This window comes from Triticum urartu, chromosome 7 (assembly GCF_003073215.2).
Source record: "Triticum urartu cultivar G1812 chromosome 7, Tu2.1, whole genome shotgun sequence".
NCBI classification, from domain to species: Eukaryota; Viridiplantae; Streptophyta; class Magnoliopsida; order Poales; family Poaceae; genus Triticum; species Triticum urartu.
Window position 1 is genome coordinate 51099999 of NC_053028.1, and position 22687 is coordinate 51122685.

The following is a 22687-nucleotide window of genomic DNA, read 5'->3' on the forward strand; positions in this document are numbered from 1 at the left end:
GACATTTTAAAATTACATGAACAATTTTATAAAAATGTGCGTACAATTTTCAAGGACGTGTGGACATTTTTTTATATGTATATGAGTTAGTCCCTCGGTCCAAAAATAATTGTGCCAACTTTAGTACCCCACTTATTTTGTACTCCATCTGTAAAGAAATATAAGAGTGTTTAGATTATTACTTTAGTGATCACTTATTTTGTACTAAAGTTGATACGATTTATTTTGGGACAGAGGGATTTTTTTTTAAATCTAATATTGTAAATTTTGTGAACTTTAAGCAAACGAAATATATGTTTCCAAAATACTAAATCTGAAATCTGTCAACATTTCCTAAAGGAAATATGAACATTTTTAAAATAAATTTGATACTTTTTATAATTTCATGAGCATTTAAAAAATGCATAGCTTTAAAAAACAAGAAGATCTTTTTAATTTTAATTTTTTTTCAAACATCATCAACAGTTGAAAACAAAATAAACAAAAAGGTAAAAAAATGTAGTCTAGACAAGAAGATGGCATCAGTCTCAAGATCCACAATATCATCTTTTCTTTATGTCTGATCAAGAAGATTGTTGTCGGCCACAAAGTTAACCGTGTCATGATCTTGTGCTTGATGATGAGGGTTCGTCTAGACAAAAGCCCTTCCTGTCATTGCTTTTTTTCACGTAGTCTTTAAGTGAACTCGTCCCGCCTTCTCTTCCTGTGGTCCTCCTTGAAACAGGGCTAGAAGAGCTGACTAGACTATCAATGTTGGCACTCTTGAGAGCCAACGGCTTCCCCGTGCATTTGAGAATCCTTGGAATGAAGAACAAGATTGATGCCGGCAACAACCTCTAGTTGTCGCCATGCCATGATTTTCAGAACATGATTTTCAGAACAAACCCGTGACCATGGTTTTCACTTTCGGTGAGATTTCGATGAAATTCACGAAATTCATTAATTTCAGTGGACACTAAAATATTTACCTTCCAGCCAAAATATTTTAGCAATTTCAGTAGTACATAGAATTCAAATATTTTTTAAAATATTTTTCAAAATTTTGGTTAAATTCAAGTTAATATTTCAGCCTTTTGGCTGAAATGCAAACCGAAATTACTGAATTCACGGAATTTTGGTGACTTCGGCTGTTGCTGAAATTTCCTGAAACTGAAATTGAAAACCTTGCCTCTAGGACACGGTGGTGAGGACATGTTGTGTCCATAGCTCGTTGCGATGTTGTAGGCGGTAATGCCGTCTTGCCCGCAAAGGTGCACTAGGAGAAGTGTCACTCAGACATGTTTGGTACTAGTTCGGTGCTTGATTTATAAACTCTTTTTACCCCGGAAAAGAAATTACGTTCATCAGATCTTCATTAATTAATGGGGTTGTTGGTAGTTGACACTATTGGTTGCCTGGGGAGGCTGATCTGGCAGATCTTATTTCTAGAACCTTGCAGAAAATCGAGCCAATGGGTTCATGACTGATTTATTGTGAAAATTTAGTATGACATAATTAAGTACACTGTCCAATTCCACACTACCATATAACGAGAGGCTAGCACCCAAATACAAATATAATAGCACTTATATTTTATACCTTGAAAACAAAACAGTATAACATTTGCAAAGAAAAACATCAAGACATACCAGTTGGATGATATTATAAAAATCTCTTGTTTACATATTGTGAATAGAGTAATTTCGAAAATAACTTCATAGCTTCAGGTGCAGCTTCTCCTTCCCGAAAACATCGGCAAAATAGTCAAGTTACATTGAAAGTGTATAATACCATAAATCAAACGAAGCATGTACAATCACTCACATTACAGTGTTCTCCCTTTCGACCATTCCAGTCAATTAATTACCAATGTATAACTCACAACTTGCCCCTAGTTATGATCTGTGAAAAAGGCGGCAACACAAATAATAGATGGATCGTCTTAATATCAGTTCTCTGTATAGATGGATTTTTCTCTTTTCGAAATCTGTAAGAGTACTTACATCAACGATGTTTGATGCATTTTACCTGCATCTAACAGGTGGCCTTGAAGTGCCTACATCATAATCTGAATCTGGTGATTGGTTTCTATTTGAGAAATATTGCTCCACTGCCGAGATCAATCAAAGTTCAGGAAAAGTTAATTAGAAAATTAGGGCAAAGGCTAGGCTAAATAGAACATGCATGAGAAGAAGAATATGTGGTGATCTACTAGTATCTTGTATTTGTACTGCACGCTGACCTGCTGTTGCTTCCTTGGGGCTGGCTGGCGAAGACTAGGCGATGCGCCGTCACCGCGATGGGCGAACAAGATGGGGAGAGGCGGAGTAGAGGGAAGACCCCGGTAAGTCTTGGCGAGCGAGAGTCGTCGATTCACAACACATCCGACCTGATGCGTTACGAGTCATCTAACGCACGCACGGGACAGTAGTAGCAGTTTACGTATGGGCCTTAGCTGGGCTACTCCCGTGAAGATTTCTGGACTAAAATGCTTTCGCTTGTGAATTCCAAATTCTGATGGGTGCAGCCTCGATTTTCTAATGGGTTCACGCACACGATAACCTACATATGCGTACGTGGCAGCAGAAAATCGTTGGGTTCACTTGAACCCAACGCCACAACGCTGGCTCCGCCCCTGTTGGTACATGTGTTCCACTGAGCTACCTTTCCCATTTACATTTCTCCTATTTCTACTTTATCATATTGTGGATTGCTAGCCAGGTGATTCATGCAGTTCCAATTTTTCCACTTAGCATGATATAACCAATGATATTATTGATACAGATAGTAATAGAATATGACATATACATGATAGGCACGACAACAAACTACAAGCAGACATTGTTGGAGCACACCAGCATGGCAAACACATACAAATGAAAATACCAAGTGCTTTAATACTTTTCTAATCGAACGCCACATGGACCTTAAAGCAACTAATGTTTATACTTCAGCTACTTCAAGACCCGTGGAACTTTCCCTTAGAAAAATAAGCACCTCCTTTATTCCCACCTTTAAAGCACAACATCTTATGGGTAGACCTCGATGACGGATCGAGCTCCCAATTTCTTCACAATTTTGTAGTCCGTGAATCCGGCTTTCTTGAATAGCTCGGACCAGTGTTTTTCATCACGTTGGCCACCCCTCGTGTTTACCATCATGAGCATATCCATCAGAAGTTGGGCTTCAAACATTACTGGCCCTAAGGAAGGTCCAACCACAATCTCTATGATTATCACCTTTCCTCCCTCCTCACGTGGAGGAATAGCCTTTCTGCACTGGGCTAGGATTTTCACACAGTCCTCATCGCTCCAAAAGTGTAGCACAAGCTACAAAAATAGGTAAATTTTGAACAATGAAATATGAATAAGCCTGAATTTTATGAGTTGTAGCTTGTCATGTCATACCTTGAGCATCACGGCTTGAGATGGTGGGACGGTGTGGAACAGGTCACCCGCAACATAGTTGATGACACCATCGGCTGGGGCTTTGTCAATCACCTTCAGAAGGTCTAGAACAGTGCACTTAATGTGAGGGTAAGCCTTGACGAGGGCCCTCGCCGTCGTACCATCGCCACCGCAGCAGTCAGTGAGGGACTCAAGCCCCTTGAAGATGTCACCGCACTCACGGAGTATGGTGGCAATCCCCAGGTTGTCATGGGCAGCTACGCCTTGGTTGACAACGTCGTCGAGCTCTTCGTCAAGGAGGGCAGTTTTCTCATCCAAGAGTGGCACGCCGAACTTCTCCTCGAAAGGTGACGGCACCGGTGGCTCGGTGTCCTTCTTGAACCAGTCTGCCAGCCCCAGCGCCGCCTCCGTGTAGTGCGGTGAGGTGACACCAAGCACGAAATACTTTTGGCTATGGTGCTCATCCGCCACGACGCCGTGCACCAGAACGCGGGACAGCGGGGTGAGGCGGTAGAGCTCCATGCCGGGCTCGGACTCGTTGTCGGCTGCGAAGACGCCCGAGTTGACGAGCACGCGCATGACCCGGCCAAGAAATGGCATCTTAACCGAGGGAAGGGACAGTGCGGTCATCAGGTCGGGCAGCGAGGCGACCCCACCAAGGCGGTGGATGGCCGTCGGGATCTCAAGGTCGACGACACACCGGAGCGCCATTGAGGTGAGGTAATAGAGGCTGTGACGCCACAGGTCTGCCTGTGCCTGCAGCAGCTCAGCGTCCGTGGGAACCTCGATGCTCTCAGCCTGAGCCGCCATTGCTCTCTCTCCCTTTCTGTGTTCAATTATGTGAGGACTGTGTGACTGATTTTGCGTAGCATGCAAGTGTTTATATATAGCTGCCAGCCTACTCCTGTCGAGAGGAGTGGGTATTAGAGTTTGGTTAGCTGTGGAGCGAAAGGTGACACGTCACACGCGACACACGAGACAATAAAATATGAATATGGAAGTGTGTAGGCAGCCCAAATCAAGTCTCACGCGACACACGGTCCACTGTCCCAATTGTAGTAATGTGGCGTCAGAACTGTCATCAGATCTTCATGAATTAATGTGGTTGAAGGAAGAGAGTTTGTAATCAAGCGCATTAGGAGAGAGCAAAACTCGGAGTCATTTCGTAGCGAATTTCGGTAGAAATGAGAAGCGCATTGCTGTATGACTTCGATCTGAGCCTGGCGAGGTTCCTGAACTATATAATGCAGACATGTTTAGTACTACTTCGGTGCTTGATTTATAAACTCTTTTTACCCCGGAAAAAAATTACGTTCATCAGATCTTCATTATTAATTAATGGGGTTGTTGGTAGTTGACACTATTGATTGCCTGGGGAGGCTGATCTCGCAGATCTTATTTCTAGAACCTTGCAGAAAAAATGTTGAAGACAACTGACACTTGCTGCGTGGGCTATTGATGTTCCCGATCCCCCAAATCTCCGTGATGGGTGTTTCAGTTCTGCCCTGATTGTCCACACCATCAGGCAGTCACCCCCGCCGTCGTCTCTGCCATTTCTGGCCCATCAGCATGCTGCCGACGACGCTTACGGCCCACCAGGGTACTGTCACCGACTTCTGCGACCTCTCCGTCTAAACACTGCAGAGCTTCGGCCTCGTCAGATCCAACCACTGAGTGACATGCATGTTTGGTTATTTCAATCTTCATGTGTTCTTGTGAAGGGAGTATATAGACAACGGAATTGATGGAGAACAGAGCTGGTTGTATGTTTTATTGACTCAAATGCATCGCCATTCGCACAGACATGATACGCACAATCCATAAAGATGAAAGGAAAATAATACTGAAATAATAACAAAGCCGCTAAATATTTTGGAGAGGGGCTAGATTTTGGCAAAGTTCTGTGCACACGAACAAGATAACTTCCGGCTGCTAAATTCATTAATTTTCAGCTTCAATCCAGGTTGAACTTCACTTAAAGCAGTTAAACATTCAAGTTCAATAAATTCAACTAAGCAACATAGCCATGGGCAGCAACTAGACGTGCATGGATTTTGTTAAATATATTTAAAGTCGCCTAGAGACTCTTATCTTCAGTATATGTTGTGTGAGTATGGTGATTTTATCTGGTGCGCCGGGGCATTTCTTTGAGACACGAAAATGACAAATTCGACATGAATGTGGTAATGGGCCAAATCTGAAGCCCTACTTGTGTTATGTACTATTCAGTGTCGAATTTGTCAATTTGTATCTCAAGCAATGCTTCAAATTTTGATTTCAATTTTTGTGACAACATACAATGATGTTGTGTCAATGCACTAATTTGTTTTCAGATATTTTGTGTATAACTTTAAATATGCAACGGGGGTCCGATGCACGGGTAGCACCAAATGTCCCCGTGCACCATATACATTCCCACATTCATGTGGTCGTTTGCATATGCATGTGTGATGCGTCCACATATTGTACTCATGTTTTAAAAAAGGACAAAAAGACAAGATTTGGTGAAATGTCATCTTATGCACTTTTCACGCTACCAGTGGCGGAGCCTGCGTATGAGCGTTGGGTTCAGCTGAACCCAACGACTTTGCCTGGCCAGGGGTATAATACACATATAGTATGTGCATGAACCCAATACAAAATCAGGGCTGAACCCATCAACTTGGAATGAAACGCTCGGTGAGAAGCCCAAAAGCCCACAATGTAAATTCTCTCAGTCCCAGCCTGACAGGCCTGTTCGTGGCTTCCTGTCGCTGTTCTATTTCTGTACGTGTATAGGGCAGCCGCCGGCCGCACGACCTTTTGCGTTTTTTTTCGCCCCCTCCAATCTCAGATCTATTCTCTCGTTCGCCTCGATACTCCAGCAACAGAGATGAGGCGACAAGGACAGGTCAGCAGCAGGAAGGCTCCCTAGACCAAATTTGAGGTTGTAGTTCATCACATCTCCTCTCTATTGTGTATATCGTGGTTGGTAGCCCATAGTTTTCCAGTTAGTTATTCGGTGATTCCATGTACTTTGATTGATCTAGGCTGTCGAATTTTATTTCCTCAAAAAAATATTCATCATCAGATTTAGATAATGATGTTAGCACTTCAAGGTCACCCATTAGACGTTGTCAAAGTGCATGACTTTATATTGCCTACTATTTATGTTTTCTTATGAGTTAAAGATGTTGCCAAATGAGTATGTAGAAATTTTGAATTATATTACTGCACAAATCAGAGGTAATATATTCAGTTTGTTGATCGATGAGGTTACCGATGTGTCTGGCAAAGAGCAGATGACAATTCTTTCGAAATACTTTAGCAATCTAGGATTTATCATTGAACGGTTAGTTGGAGTCTAACATGTTAAGGAAACATCAACAATTTGTCACAAGGCTACTCTTAAAAAATTATTCACTAATATTTGATTAAGCATAAAACATGTCAGAGGACAATATTATGATGGGGCAAGCAACATGTGTGTCAGAGGACAATAGTGTGATGGGGAAAGCAACATGTATGGTGTGTTCAATTGAAAGCAAATATTTTACAATATTATTCACTTTATTATGTGCATTACTTTGCTCAACAGCTCTCCATTTCATTCAATGTCATCCAACTGGTATGTCTCGCACTCTCTCAGTTTTTAATGCAATACAATATGTGTCGTGGAATTGTCACGGCAGATGTCCTAGAGAAAGGACTTAGTCGTAGGGCCATCGCAACTAGGAAGCTTAAAGGGGTTAATCGGGACAAAGGACACGAGAGGTTTTATACTAGTTCGGCCCCTTACAATGAAGGTAAAAGCCTACGTCTAGTTGTGTTGGTATTGCTAGGGTTTCGATCCGGCTTGGTTCTCGATCTCTTGTTTCTTGCCCTAAGCCGCCACCGGGTCGTCCCCTTATATACACGGGTTGACGTCTGGTGGCCTACAGAGTCCCAGCCGGCTCATAATCGTGTCTGGCTCGGTGACTTCCTTTACATGCCTTTCCTTATAATATGTGATAGGTGATGTCATATCTCTATTATGTATGTTGTGTTTTAGTGCCAAACACTTCTTGAGATGGTATAGATTTGAAGTTATAATTAATTTATCGGTACCAAATCCTTATAATAAGTCAATGACTGAACCCAATGGCAAATTTTTCTGGTTCTGCGCCTGCATGCTGCCAAAAGTGTACATCCTATCATTTCAATATTTTATTACTCTTTGCCTCAATCTGGATAATTTTCATAATTCAGGATTTCAGCCCACGAACATTTGGTGCCATCAAACAAAGATTTTCCTCGTCGACTTCTAGTATCTTGTTTTTGCATTTAATTTGAAGAAGAAAATATCATTATTGATATAAAAATAGAACGTGCCAACAATACATAATATGCATGACAAGTAACAAGAAAGCATTGTTGGAGGCTTGAAACACACCGACATGGTAAAAACTGAACACACACACACACACACACACACACACAGAGAGAGAGAGAGAGAGAGAGAGAGCGCGCTTTAGTACTTCTCTAAATGAACTTTACATTGATCTTAAGGCATCTGATTCAAACACTTGAGCTACTTTATAAGAACCATGAAGCTATCATTTAGAAAAACAAGCACCACTTTTATTCATATCCTTAGAGCGCAACATCTTAGGGGTAGACCTCGATAACGCATCGAGCCCCCAGCTTCTTCACAATTTTATAGTCTTTGAACCCTGCTTCCACGAATAGCTTGCGCCAGTCATTTTCACTCCGTTGGGCTCCTCTTGTGTTCACCATCATGAGCATATCCATCAAGAGTTGGGCTTCAAACATTATTGGTCCTAAGGAAGGTCCAATCACGATGTCTATGATAATCACCTTTCCTCCCTCGTCGCGTGGAGGAATGGCCTTCTTGCACTGGGTTAAGATTTTTACACAATCCTCGTCGCTCCAAAAGTGTAGCACAAGCTGCAACAATAGGTAAAGTTCAAAGAATGAAAGATCGATAAGTGTGACTTCTACGAGTTGTGAGACCAAAATGTAAGAATTTCCCATAATTTGTCATGTTATATATACCTTGAGCATCACGGCTTGAGAAGATGGGACGGTGTGGAACAGGTCACCCGCAACATAGTAAACGACGCCATCAGTTGGGGCTTTGTCGATCACCTTCGGAAGGTCCAGCACGGTGCACTTGATGTGCGGGTAAGCCTTGACGAGAGCCCTCGCCGTCGTACCATCGCCACCACAGCAGTCAGTCAGAGACTCAAGTCCCTTGAAGATGTCACCGCACTCGCGAAGTATGGTTGCAATCCCCAGGTTGTCGTGGGCAGCCAAGCCTTGGTTGGCAACGGCGTCAAACTCTTCATCCATGAGGGGTGTTCTCTCATCAAAGATTGGGGCGCCATGCAAGTCCTCGAAAGGAGACGGCACTGGTGGCTCAAGGTCCTTCTTGAACCAGTCGGCCAGCCCCAACGCAGCCTCCGCGCAATGCGGCGAGGTCACTCCAAGCACGAAATACTTTTGGCTGTGGTGCTCATCCGCGTCGACGCCGTCCACCAGGATGCGCGACAGCGGGGTGAGGCGGTAGAGCTCCCCGCCGGACTCGGAGTCTTTGTCGGCTGCGAAGACCCCCGACGCGACGAGCACGCGCATGAGCCGGCTGAGAAACGGCATCTTTACTGATGGAAGGGACAGCTCAGCCATCAGGTCGGGCAGCGAAGCGAACCCGCCGAGGCGGTGGATGGTGGTCGGGATCCCAAGCTGGACGGCGCACCGGAGCCCCATGGACGAGAGGTAGTAGAGGCTGTGGCGCCACAGGTCAGCCTGCGCCTGCAGCAACTCAGCGTCCGTCGGAACTTCAATGGTGTCTGCCTGAGCCGCCATCGCTCTCCCGGACCCTTTCCTTCTCTGTTCCGTTCTCTTGATGAGTGTGTGGTTGCTATGTGTTGCTTTGGAAATTCGTTGATGTGATGAGCTAGTGCTTAAATAGACCACACACGACACAACAGGCTATGAAGTAACACGCGGCACAAGAGATAATAGAGTATGAATATGCAGCTAGGTGTATATGTTTCTGCGGTCCACTCTCCCAATTGTGGCATTGTGGCGCCAGATCGGTCACGGACTCTTGTCCTGATGAATTTATGGGGTTGTTGGCACGCACAGGCACTGCTGATTGCCAGGAGAGTTTGATCTAGCAGATTCATCTGGAAAATGAAAAAAATAGCGTGGCCTCTGAAAATATGCTATTAGCGTGCTATAACACGCTATAGCGTGCTATTAGCGAGGCATTGTACATTGATTTATTTAGCGAGATAATTCTTTATATACTATAGCATGCTATTAGCGATGCTATAACGCGTTATTTTTTTCAGTGTCAATTGCAAAGAAATACCTTAGGACAACTGACATGCATGGCACCAGTGAAATTAATTGTGTCAAGTGTTGATTTTTCTAAAGGAGGTTGAATCCCGGCGTCTGCATTGTACGTGCACATGGCCGTTCTTATTGATTATTAACTAGAGTACAAAGCAAAGAAAACCACTACCGAACCGTTACAAAATAGAATAAAATTAACACCTACAACCAAGTTAATTTTCATCGTCAGGTTTAGCGGAGTTGGCCTGAAAAAGGGTTTTCATCCTGCTTGCAAAGACCAGCAGTAGACGCCACCTTCAATAAGGTAACAACAGAAGTACGTCGTTGCCTAGCCTAGCAAATAAAGATGTGGACAAGAGTTTTCACCTTGCAATAAAACAGTGTTCCAATCAACATCTTGATGAACGATAATTCAATAGTCGCTTCCGTTAGTACTCCATGCCAGGGCCAAAGGCGCTAGCAAAATGATGGGACATCTTTCACCTAAGAACACGGTCATGGCTGTCAGGAAGACACTCATGTTGTCGCAAAACTGATCACTGTCACTCCACACCGACACGAGTCACACGACAGCATCCCTCGTGCCGTCATAGCCAGGCCTCATAGCCACTGCTAGTTGATGCGTGTCAACTATTAATAAACAGTTAAAATCACGAGCCCCCTTCCCCACCCATTTATTAATCTCCATTATGAGTGCGTCTCCTGATTCCACATCACACTCTACCGCCAGGGGAAACCCAATGGTGAGAAACTTGGCTGTGACTTCAAGATGATAAAAAGGAAGAAGGAAAACAAAAAAGGCCAACAAGCCATCTACTTGCAACGGATATGACGTTCACTAATGGTTTGTTGTTTATTTTCCGAGAACACGATACAGATGCACGCGCATACACTTATCCCTATGAACACACACGCATACCTGTCCCTATGAGCACCGTTGAAATACTAAGCCAAGATATCATATTGAGATTGACGAAGTCATCATAGACGTCTCGTAGTCGACAGGAACGTCTCCTTCCACAGAACGCACATCACCGAAAATTCTGAAATAAATCCTGAAAAATGCTAGGGATACGACTATACTCCTAACCATCCAAGCACAGATTGATTCACACTAATGGTTTGTTATTATGGTGAATTGAAAGCGGGAAAATTAAAGCAGGTAATCATGACCAACAGTGAGTTACAAACAACAGATCTTACCTACTTTGGCCATGTGCCATTATCATCTTGCTTCCCACATTTCGTAATCTCCCATGTCCATGTGAGTTACTTACATCCAACTGGAATATTTCATAACCCAAATTCGTCAAGTTTTGGCTTCCATACTTTGCCAAGGGTTGAACTTATCTATAATAGGTTCAAAGTTTCAGTTTCAATAATTTAAGTCAATAGATGTAAATGTCGGCAATGACATGTGTATATCATATCCATATCACGGATTACTAGACGTGCACATCTTATCCATACAATAATTTACTACAACATCGAGCCTGCATCTGGATATATTTTAAATAAAATTCAAGGTCTCAATTAGCACACATACGAAGGTCTATGCACTGGTAGAAAAAGGGCCTATAGTCCCGGTTCGTAAGGGCCTTTAGTCCCAGTTCCGGAACCGGGACTAAAGTGTCGGTACTAATACCTCCCCCCTTTAGTCCCGGTTCAATTTAAAACCGGGACTAAAGGCCCTCCACGTGGGCAGTGCGCAGAGCCCAGTCAGGAGACCCTTTGGTCCCGGTTGGTGGCACCAACCGGGACCAATAGGCATCCACGCGTCAACACTTCTGTGGCTGGGGGTTTTGTTTTTTTTTTAGGGGGGGGGGGTGTTGGGGGTTTTGGGGGGTTAATTTAGGTGTTTCATATATTGTGTTAGCTAGTTATAATTAATAGAGAGAAGTGTCCTCTGTTATGTCCGTGCTTGGTCGACGCTACGTACTATACATGCGTATATAGAGAGGACTAGACACGCTAGCTAGCTAGTAAGCAAACGAAGGAAACAGAAGATCGTCATGAACATATATGCATATATACAGAGAGAAGTGATATCGACCACCTCTCCTTCTCCGAGAGATTGGTCGAACAACAAGTTCTCGTATATCTATCTGACACTACCGGCTACATATATACAATAATTATCTCTTACAAATATAATCATACGGACTCAGGGTCCACATATAATTCTCCGTCTTCAGGGATCACGTGGTCAAGAAAGAATGCCGCCAATTCCTCTTGAATTGCTCGCATGCGAGCTGGTGCTAGGAGTTCATCCCGCTTCCGAAACATCTAATTTGAAGAAGGGGGTCAATACATACATATATATATATATATATATATATATATATATATAAATGAATGAAACTCAACACAAATGATGGTAATAAAATAAAATTGTGATTGTTGTTATTTACGTACTTCATATTGTTCGTTAGAGTACCCGCTCCGCTCACAGGTCATGTGGCGGATGGACTCGCAGATGTAGTATCCACAGAAATCATTCCCTTGTTCCTGCCACAACCACTTTACAAGAAATAGAGGTCAATCAAACTGATAAGCAAGAATGGTAAATGGTATTGATAAAACTAGCGCTTGAATCACTAGGAGATGCGCGGAACATGCTACTATAGTACTTACTTTCGGGTGTCTAAATTCCAGCTCCTTCGGCAGTCCCGGAACTGTTTTGGTGAATTTTCTCCAAACCCTGCCGGACAAAGAAAACAATTACTTGATATCAGGAAATGAACAAAGTTGCTGATATGGTGGATAATGATCGATTTAACTTACTTCTTGAGGATTTCAGTCATGTCCGCATACTCCTTGGGATCTTTTCGTTTAGAGTCCAAGACGGTTACTACTCCCTGCTCAAGCTTAATCTCTAGGAGAATATAGTGGAAACTGCACACACATGCATAACTCATGAATTACATTACTATAACCTTGACTAATATATAAGGGAAACCGAATACGCACAAGACAGTAACACTCACCTGAAGTTGTAAGGAAAGAGTATTATATCTTTGTTTTGATTTATTACGAACGACCGTAGCAAGTTGGCCTCGGTAGCAGCGGCATGAAGTTTAACCTGAGTTGCATCTATGAGATATGTGTTAATGAACCCAATATCACCGACTTGTCTTTTCTTCAATTCGGTGATCTTCAATCTGCATAATATAGTGAGGATGATTATAAATACATGCAATGAAAGAGCTAAGCTATATAGAGAAACTTAATGACAGAAGTAGTACTACTTACAGACAGTAGCAGGCGACCGTTGTTTTATCGAGGGCCAATTGATTGAAAAACTGATAGAACTCCTCAAATGGAACAGGCAACAGATCAATTCCAACGAGGTCATGCTCCTTTTTAACTTTCACATACAAAGTACTCCTCCCCCCAGAGTCTCTGCAGATTTTCAAGTACCAATCATGCAATCTTCGCATCATCGTTGATAGAGATCTTTCATCTTTGACGAGAGGCTTCCCGTACTCGTATCTTTGTATTTGCACCTCCATGGGTTCATAATGTACTTCGTCGGGCAGGTAATCTGCAAGATTGCTATAACCGGGCACCATCCTCGGATCATTATCGACGTTGTGGCTAGGCACCTTGAGCGGGGGGCACGATTGCTTCGCTTGTTCGCCGAGCTGGGCAATTTGTTTCCCAGCTCGTCGTTCTTTCAGCCTTTGATCACTGACAGTACTTCCCGACCGCTCCGCTTCAACAAATTCCTTTCCAATAATGCGGTCATAGTTTCCTTTCGGCGGATCAGACTTCGGTGGTTTTGTCAGGGCAGCTAGAGTGCGCTTCACTTTCACCCGATCTACCTTCTCCTCCGGAGGTGGATGTTTCTTTGCTTTCACCCCTTCAAAGAAGTTCCTCACTTCTTCTCGCGCGATCTCGGCGTTCTCCTCCAGGGTCCTCTCATATGGTAACTTCTCTGGAGTCTTCAGAGAAGGACCGAATCTGTATGTCCTCCCACCTCTGGTTGTACTGCTAGACGCCGACCGAGCAGACGGAGCGGTTGTCTTATTTACTTGCTTAAGCGGCGGAGGAGAAGGACTACGACGCGCCGGAGCAGCTGGAGCGGCGGCAGGTCTCTTCCGCCCTTGCTGACGAGGCGGAGAAGGAGGAGGCTGGCTGCTCGGGCGCGTCGGCGCAGGCGGAGAAGGAGGCGGAGTGCCGCCACGCGCCGGAGAAGGAGCCGGCCGAGGGCCCTGATCGTCACTCGCCGGAGGAGGAGGCGGTGGAGGCGGAGTGCCCTGACTCGCCGGAGGAGGAGGAGGAGGCGGTGGCGTCCAGTTCGGAAGGTTGATGAGCTCCTTCCGCCATAGGCATGGAGTCTTCAGAGCAGACCCCAGCCGAGTCTCCCCTTCACCGGTAGGGTGGTCAAGCTGGAGGTCCTCAAATCCCTCCGTTATCTCATCCACCATCACCCTAGCATATCCTTCTGGAATCGGCCGGCAGTGAAAAGTTGCGCCGGGTTCAGTAGGATAAACAGAGCCAACAGCCGCCTTGACCTTCAAATTCATCCATTGCGTCATAAGGTGGCAATTTTGAGACTCCGTTATAGCATCCACGGGATAGCTGGCAGGAGCCGTCAAGGCATGCTCCAGCTGAAGCAGCTCGGTGGAAGCCACGCTGCTTCTGCGCTGAGATGGCGGGGTAGCTTCGGGGGAGGCTTCGGCAGTACGTTTGCTGCGATTTGCTTCTCGTTCCTCTATCGCGTCTACCCTTGCTTGCAGCGCCTGTATTTGGGTCTGCTGCACTTTTTTCCTCCTCTCATGGGATTTGTAACCGCCTGCGTTCGGAAACCCAACCTTCCACGGAATGGAGCCTGGCGTGCCTCGTGTCCGTCTAGGGTGCTCAGGATTCCCGAGGGCCATTGTGAGCTCGTCGTTCTCTCTGTCCGGAAAGAACGTCCCTTCCTGCGCTGCTTCGATATACTGCTTAAGCTTACTGACTGGTATGTCCATTTGATCGTTCGTCCAAATGCACTTCCCTGTTACAGGGTCCAGTGTTCCGCCAGCCCTGAAGAACCAAGTCCGGCAACGATCTGGCCAGTTAATTGTCTCTGGTTTAATCCCTTTATGAACCAGATCATTCTCAGTCTTGGACCACTTAGGCCGGGCTACGAGGTAGCCACCTGACCCCGTGCGATGGTGAAGCTTCTTCTTCGCAGCATTTTTCTTGTTTGTCGCCGACATCTTCTTACTCTTTTCTGATGTCTTGTGGGCCACAAATGCAGGCCAGTGATCTCTGATCTTCTCATATCTGCCCTTGAATTCTGGTGTCTCATTATTTTCGACAAACTTATTCAGCTCTTTCTTCCACCTCCTGAATAGTTCTGCCATCCTCTTCAGAGCAAAAGACTTGATTAATTTCTCTTTAACTGGGTTCTCTGGATTATCCTCAGGCGGTAGGGTGAAATTTGACTTCAGCTCAGTCCAAAGATCATTTTTCTGCATATCATTGACATAAGACACCTCAGGGTCTTCTGTAGCCGGCTTAAACCATTGCTTGATGCTTATCGGGATCTTGTCCCTAACCAGAACCCCGCACTGAGCAACAAATGCGCTCTTTGTCCGGAGGGGTTCAATAGGTTGGCCGTCGGGCGCGATTGCTATGATCTCAAACTTTTCATCCGAGCTCAACTTTTTCTTCGGGCCTCGTCTCTTTACCGAAGTTGTGCTCGATTCGGAGGGCTAGAAAAAAGAACAAAGACTTAATTAATATGTGTACATACCAAAACAATGAATGCATCAATCAGCTAGTCAGCATAGGCTTAACTAATATATATATACCTGGCCGGACTCGGTTCGGTCACCGGAGCCGTCATCACGGTCTCCTTCTTGCACCGGCATTGGGTCACCGGAGCCGTCCTCATGTTCTTCTTGCACCGGCATTAGGTCACCGTAGCCAGCTTGTTCACCCTCTCCTTCCAGACCATCGGTTTCGCTGAGAAACAACGAGATGGCATCACTTCCTTCTGCGATTATGTCCCTCAACAACGCTTCTTTTGTTGCTTCGTCTAGGGCGGTGTCCATAGTTTCTACAAATATTTACAACATGGCAATTATTATTCAAACATGACAGATGGATATATTAGTGCCAAACGTAGAACTAGCTACCTAATCATAGTAAGCTATCGGGAGGGGGTATATATCGACAACGACGACACTACATCTATGTCCCTCGACGACCCTCGTTCCCGATAAAAAAAGAGGAAGAAGAAGAAAAATAAGAGGAGAAGAAAGAATAGAGGAGAAGATCTCCTCTATTCTTGGAGGGGGTATATATCGACAACGACGACACTACATCTATGTCCCTCGACGACCCTCGTTCCCGATAAAATAAAGAGGAAGAAGAAGAAAAAAAAAGAGAAGAAAGAATAGAGGAGAAGACTTCCTCTTCTTCCTCTCCTCTTCTTCTCCCTCTTCTTCCCCTTCTTCCTCGCCTCTCTCATGAATGTCCGGCGTTCTCGACCCCCCCACCCACGTGTCGAAGAAAAAAAAGAAGAAAAAAAAAGAGGAGAAGAAGAAAGGAATAGAGGAGAAAAGAGAAAATAGAATATATATTCTATTTTTCTCTTCTTCTCCTCTATTCCTTTCTTCTTCTCCTCTTCTTTTTCTTCTTTTTTCTTCTTCTTATTTATTTCTCCTCGTCTTCCTCTCCCCTCTCGGCGACCCTAGACCCCCTCTCGACCCTCGACCCCTAGGCGACCGTCGACCCCTCTCTTTTTTTTTCTTCCTCTTCTTTTTTATCCTCTTCTTCCTCTACCGCTCGGCGACCCTCGGCGACCCTCGTTCCCGATAAAAAAAGACGAAGAAGAAGAAAAAAAAGAGGAGAAGAAAGAATAGAGGAGATCTTCTCCTCTATTCTTTCTTCTCCTCTTTTTTCTTTTCTTATTCCTCTTCTTTTTTTATTCCTCTTCCTCCTCTCATGTTCGACGACCCTCGACCCCTCGGCGACCCTAGACCCCCTCTCGACCCCCTCTTCTTCTTCCCCTTCTTCCCCGCCTCTCTCATGAATGTCCGACGTCCCCCCCCCCTCATCATCATCTATCATCCCCCCTCTCATGTTCGAACTTTTCTGAACATATATAGCCACACATACACATAGCCACATACACATACATAGCCACACATACATATAGAACTTTTCTGAACATTCATATAAACTTTTCTGAACATTCATATACACATACATAGCCACACATATATATAGCCACATTCATATAAACTTTTCTGAACATATATAGATAATTTTCTAAAAATGTAACTTTTGCATATATGAACAGGAGAGCAGCGGCGGCAATGGGTGGCATCGTCGGCGACGGGGATGGGAAAGGGGGGAGCTCACTGGGGGCGGGCGGCGACGGGGAGAGGAGGCCAGCGACGGGAAGGAGGACGGCGGGCTCGGGGACGGTGTGTGCGGGGCTCGGGGACGACGGGCTCGGGTGGCACACGGCGACGGGGACGGCCGCGGGCTCGGGGCGGCACACGGCGACGGGGACGACGGGCTCGGGGTGGCACACGGCGACGGGGACGGCCGCGGGCTCGGGGCGGCACACGGCGACGGGGACGATCGAGGAGGCGGGGCTCGGGGCAGGGCACGCGGACGGCAGCGAGCTCGGGGCAGGGCGGCCAGCGACGGGCAGGAGGGCGCGACGACGACGACAGCGACAGGGCGCGGCAACGGCGATGGGGCAGGGCGCAGCGATGGTGACGGGGCAGGGCGCGGCGACGGCGACGAGGAGGACGAGCAGCCTGGCGGCGTCGGCGATGGGGAATGGAGCAGTTGGCGAAAATTTCCAAAGTGTGGGCTTATATAGCAGAGTCTTTAGTCCCGGTTCGTGGCAGCAACCGGGACCAAAGGTGTGCATTAGTCCCGGTTGGTGCCACCAACCGGGACTAAAGGGGGGCATTGGTCATGGTTGGTGCCATGAACCGGGACCAATGCCCCCTTTAGTCCCGGTTGGTGCCACCAACCGGGACCAATGGCCTTTGCTGCCCCGAGCCCAAAAGTTTAGTCCCACATCGCTAGCTGAAGGGCGCCGGCACTGGTTTATAAGCGCTGGTGTTCCTACCCATTCGAGCTCCTCTCTAATGCAGGCTTTCGGGCCTAAACTTGCTACTGCCTGTGGGCCTATTGGGCCTTCTGCGGGCCTGAATCCTGGACCATGTAGGGTTTCTAGTCGTATTCAGGCCGTGGAGGCCCAGTAGGAGACATTTTTTTGGTTTTTTCTTTTTTATTTCTATATTTTTTTGGTTTTTTATTTTTTATTTCTACTTAAAACTAAATAATTACAGTTTTTAGTGATTTCTTTTTGCTTTTAGGTCACAAAAATTATAAACTTTCTGTTAGTGCCATTAGTTTTAAATTTTAAATAGTTTAAATTTGAATTTTTAAAAATTTGTGTGAATCACTAGTTTATGAACCGGGACCAATGGTGGTGGGCCAGGAGCGAGGCCCATTGGTCCCGGTTCGTCCCACCAACCGGGACCAAAAGGTCCAGACGAACCGGGACCAATGGCCCACGTGGCCCGGCCGGCCCCCTGGGCTCACGAACCGGGACCAATGCCCACATTGGTCCCGGTTCTACACTGAACCGGGACTAATGGGCTGAGCCGGCCTGGACCATAGCCCTGTTTTCTACTAGTGATGCTCCAATATGATCGTGATGAGTAATGATAAATTGCACTGTATATACATAACCTTGGAGAGTTCATGTTTGATTTTGGTTTGGAACGGAAAACGATAAGATAGGAGGGGGGATCGGCTCACGGAAAGCTATCACAAATCACGTTTTTGTGTACTGGTTTCACAAAACACTATGTACCGTGTGAGGAGGAATAATCACCCGAAGGAGAACATGGGAATAACTGTCATCAGATTGAACCAGTATGTAAGATTTTTGTAAAACTGGTATGTATTTGAATATTTTGGCTAGATTGCGTAGTATTCAATATTCCGATAAACTAGATAAATCATGGCAAAAACACCAAATAGTATATGGAGAAACAAAACAGTCAGTCGTGATTCTGTAGTTCTTGTCTTTTTCTGGAGTCGCTATATTTAGGATTTCGCTACTAATCGAACATCTGAGTTTTTAGCATGGCAAAACAAACACTCGAGATGGCAAATTATGTTGCGCGAGGATGACAGTTTCATTTAACAAGCATGACAAATCCTTGGCAAGTTCAGTTCTTTGTCAGGGATTGCCATGCTTTAGTAAAGAAAGTTGTCATCCTGACGACAAAATGATTTGCCATAAAAAACATTCGAGTTGTCATGCTTAAAAATCTGACAACAGAAGCATTGATTGGATAGTAATGGATAAAATCTCTTCTGTTTGTATTTCTGTAGCATGAAATAAACAGGTGTGTCAATATGACACTCCAAGAATAGTATACCTGTAAGAACAGGAGGCTGCGCTGGACGATGGCACAACCGGCGTCGGTGTAACCACATGTTTATTCACACTAATGGTTTGCTGTTATGGTGAAGGTAAAGCGGGACAAATTAAAGCAGGTAATTCATGACCAACAGTGAGTTACAAACAGCAGATCTTACCTACTTCGGCCATGTTCCATTATCATCTTGCTTCCCACCTTCCGTAATCTCCCATGTCCATGTGAGTTAGTTACATCCAACTGGAATATTTCATCACCCAAATTCGTCTGGTTTTGGCTTCCATATGTTGCCAAGGGTTGAACTCATCTATAATAGGTTTGAACTTTCAGTTTCAATAATTTAAGTCAACTGATGTAAATGTCGGCAATGACATTAGTGTATATCATATCCATATCACGGATTACTAGACGTGCACATCTTATCCATACAATAATTTACAACAACATCGAGCCAGCATCTGGATATAGTTTAAATAAAATCAAAGGTCTCAGTTAGCACACGTACGAAGGCCTATGCTCCAATGTGATTGATAAATTGCACTATATATACATAATCTTGGAGAGTTCATGTTTGTTTTTGCTTTGAAACGGAAAACGATAAGATAGGAGGGGGGATCGGCTCACGGAAAGCTATCGCAAATCACATTTTTATGTACTGGTTTCACAAAAAACTGTGTACTGTGAGAGGAGGAATAATCACCAAATGGAGAACATGGGAATAACTGTCATCAGATTGAACTAGTATGTAAGATTTTTGTAATACTGGTACGTATCTGAATATTTTGGCTAGATTGCATAGTATTCCATATTTTGAACGTGATGCTTTATGATCCGATAAACTAGGTAAGGCATGGCAAAAACACCAAATAGTATATGGAGAAACAAAACAGTCAGTCATGTTTCTGTAGTTCTTGTCGTTTCCTGGAGTCGATATATTAAGGATTTCGCTACAAATCGAACGTCGGAGTTTTTAGCATGGCAAAACAAACACTCGAGATGGTAAATTATGTTGCGCGAGGATGACAGTTCCATTTAACAAGCATGAAAAATCCGTGTCAAGTTCAGTTTTTTGTCAGGGATTGCCATGCTTATTAAAGAAAATTGTCATCCTGATGACAAAATGATTTCCCATAAAAACATTTGATTTGTCATGTTTAAAAATCTGACAGCAGAAGCATTGATGTATATTATCAATTGATTGGATAGTAATGGATAAAATCTCTTCTGTTTGTATTTCGGTAGCATGAAATAAATAAGTGTGTCAATATGACACTCCAAGCATAGTATACCATTGTAAGAACAGGAGGTGGCGCTGGACGATTGCACAACCGGCGTCGGTGTAATGGCTCAGTGGAGGCGAGGATGGCGGTGCAGCCGTGCAGAACGTTGGGAGGCTGCGAAGGCGGAACCGCGGAAGACGAGGCAGTGGCGCAAAGCCTGCACCTATTCGACTGAGCTGGGCTGGCCGTATGAGACTTGAGTCATTTTTTTGGTTATATTTGAGTGGTTTGTAGAATGATAGAAATAGGTGGGCCGTCCCCGGCCGAAGCCAGCCAACGCCGCGTCCTGCGTGCTGGCCTTCATGGGCCATAGGCCCACTAACACTTGACAGCTTTTTGCAATAATTGTTTCTATTTTTCTTATTTACAGGTCATTTTCTTTTGTTTTATTTTTGTTGCAACACATGATTACATTTTGTATAAGTTACATGACTAATTGTTGCAGTAATCGGAAATGTGAACTAGAAATATGGACAATCTTTTAAAAAATGCATATGAGGTTTTCTATATTCTCGAACATTTTTGCGAAGCACATAAAAACTCGTCAATAAAAAAATGGAAGTCTAGCTTTTTTTAAGGGAATAATATGGGGTTAAAAGTTCCCCAGGCCACGAGTTCGTGTCCATTGATTGGATAAGATGTAAACATATAGGAAGTGTGCATGCTCTTGAGAGGTATGTGTCTGGTCTTATCATGAAACAAAAGGGGGGGGGGGGGGGGTAATATTTTAGCTATCTGGTAAATAGCAAAACCGCAAATTAAACAGTAACATCTGATTGAGTGTACCACAAGTCCACAATGACAGGAAACGGATGGGCTAGCTCATAAAAAATGATTCCGGATTCGTTAATGTCCACGTGTAAGACTTTAGTCTCGAAGATCACTTGTGCCCTTCCGATAGCCCAATCCAACTCAATTGAAGTTCAGAATGGAAACAAAATGCACACGAAAGGCTTGCATTCCTTCATCCATATATCACTCAAATATATAGCAGATTTGGGCACTCTAGCCAAAATGAATCCTATTTTGGCTATGACCTCCTCTATTACAATGTACTCTACATGAATCCAGCCGGCTTTTGTATCAAATTCTATATAATATTATGTCTAACTACTACTAACACGTATGTACTTCTGGAAATAAATTTTGCATAACTAGGACACATGAAGCGAGTGTTACATTCCAAAACTTACACCATCGAAGATGGTTATCATTCAAGAGAAGTGTGGTCAACTACTGTATCATACAAGATGACCCCCGGAAATTTAATTAAGAACATCTTTGGTTTGTATTTGCGGTTTGACAGGTGGTGGGCACATAAGTTTGGCAAATACATTCACGGCCAACAATAAGTTTATTCTTGTAACTCTTTCAACCACGTGTCCGTCAAACCAGTTTTATGGTCGGTGTTGACTGGTTTTGAAGAGTTGACTGCCTAGTCAGCCGTCACATTAAAAAAATTGACCAAAAAATGAAAATAAAAAAAATCACAAAAATGAGCACTGCCATGCTGATAATTCTGGAAAAGTTTTGAGAATGGTCCAGCATTATCATCATGGCAGTGCTCATGTTTGAGAAAATTTTCTTTTTTATGGAAACTTTCATTTTGTTCTCGGGTCAATTTTCGTGATGTCTAGGCACTGACTAGGCGGTCAACTCTTCAAAACAAGTCAAAACCGGCCATTAAACTGGTTTGAGGGAAATAGGGTTGAAAGTTGTCCCGTTTTGAGAGGTTAGGATTGTAATTTTGATGGTATTGAAGTTTAGGGTTCTAAACTATACTAGGCCAGGAGATCAGGGTTGAAATATGCACTTCTCTTTTTTTTTGCGTATTTGTTCGGTTGTCCTTGGATATTTACCCATTTTAGGTTCACCACATGCGAAGCATAGCTCCCTACAAGGTACTCCCTCCATCCTAAATGTAAGACGTTTTTTGATACTATGATAGGGTCAAAAAAACGTCTTACATTTTGGTACGGAGGGAGTATATACGTGGCGTCCAAACAAACCCACCAAGGGCTGATATGTATGGCCCGTTGCAACCGTGAAGCCTCACGTTGCTCCACAAGCGCCTAAATAGTGGCAGGGCTTGGGGGAAATTCATGATGGAGGAGGTATGCGTTGTTTTTCTCATCGGGTAGGGGTGATGGCCTCGTAGGCCCTTTCCAAGCTCCGCCGCTAGTCACGAGCCAAGGCACACACAACTGAGTTTTGTTCCTTTTTTCTTATAATTTTTCACTTCTTTTTTTTAAATTCTTGACAGTTTATT

General features: G+C 44.4%; 2 protein-coding genes across 2 annotated transcripts; both read right to left on the minus strand.

Moving 5' to 3' along the window:
• Window positions 1-2734: 2734 nt before the first annotated feature.
• LOC125524318 (probable O-methyltransferase 2) lies at window positions 2735-4252 on the minus strand. Its single transcript, XM_048689389.1, has 2 exons — window positions 3387-4252; window positions 2735-3308 (listed from the first exon to the last, which is right to left on the minus strand). The coding sequence occupies exons 1-2, from the start codon at window positions 4194-4196 to the stop codon at window positions 3009-3011; spliced, it is 1110 nt and encodes a 369-aa protein (XP_048545346.1). The 5' UTR covers window positions 4197-4252; the 3' UTR covers window positions 2735-3008.
• A 3598-nt stretch (window positions 4253-7850) lies between these two features.
• Window positions 7851-9315, minus strand: LOC125524319 (probable O-methyltransferase 2). Its single transcript, XM_048689390.1, has 2 exons — window positions 8421-9315; window positions 7851-8312 (listed from the first exon to the last, which is right to left on the minus strand). Exons 1-2 carry the CDS (start codon window positions 9228-9230, stop codon window positions 8013-8015), a joined length of 1110 nt encoding a protein of 369 aa, XP_048545347.1. The 5' UTR covers window positions 9231-9315; the 3' UTR covers window positions 7851-8012.
• Between the last annotated feature and the right edge of the window lie 13372 nt (window positions 9316-22687).

Bases quoted from the DNA above. Each gene is read 5' to 3' on its own strand.
- LOC125524319 (XM_048689390.1), bottom strand. From the start codon at position 9,230: ATGGCGGCTCAGGCAGACACCATTGAAGTTCCGACGGACGCTGAGTTG. The intron at 8,313-8,420 runs GTATATATAACA...CTATTGTTGCAG, and splicing joins CTCAAGCCGTGATGCTCAAG to CTTGTGCTACACTTTTGGAG.
- LOC125524318 (XM_048689389.1), bottom strand. From the start codon at position 4,196: ATGGCGGCTCAGGCTGAGAGCATCGAGGTTCCCACGGACGCTGAGCTG. The intron at 3,309-3,386 runs GTATGACATGAC...CTATTTTTGTAG, and splicing joins CTCAAGCCGTGATGCTCAAG to CTTGTGCTACACTTTTGGAG.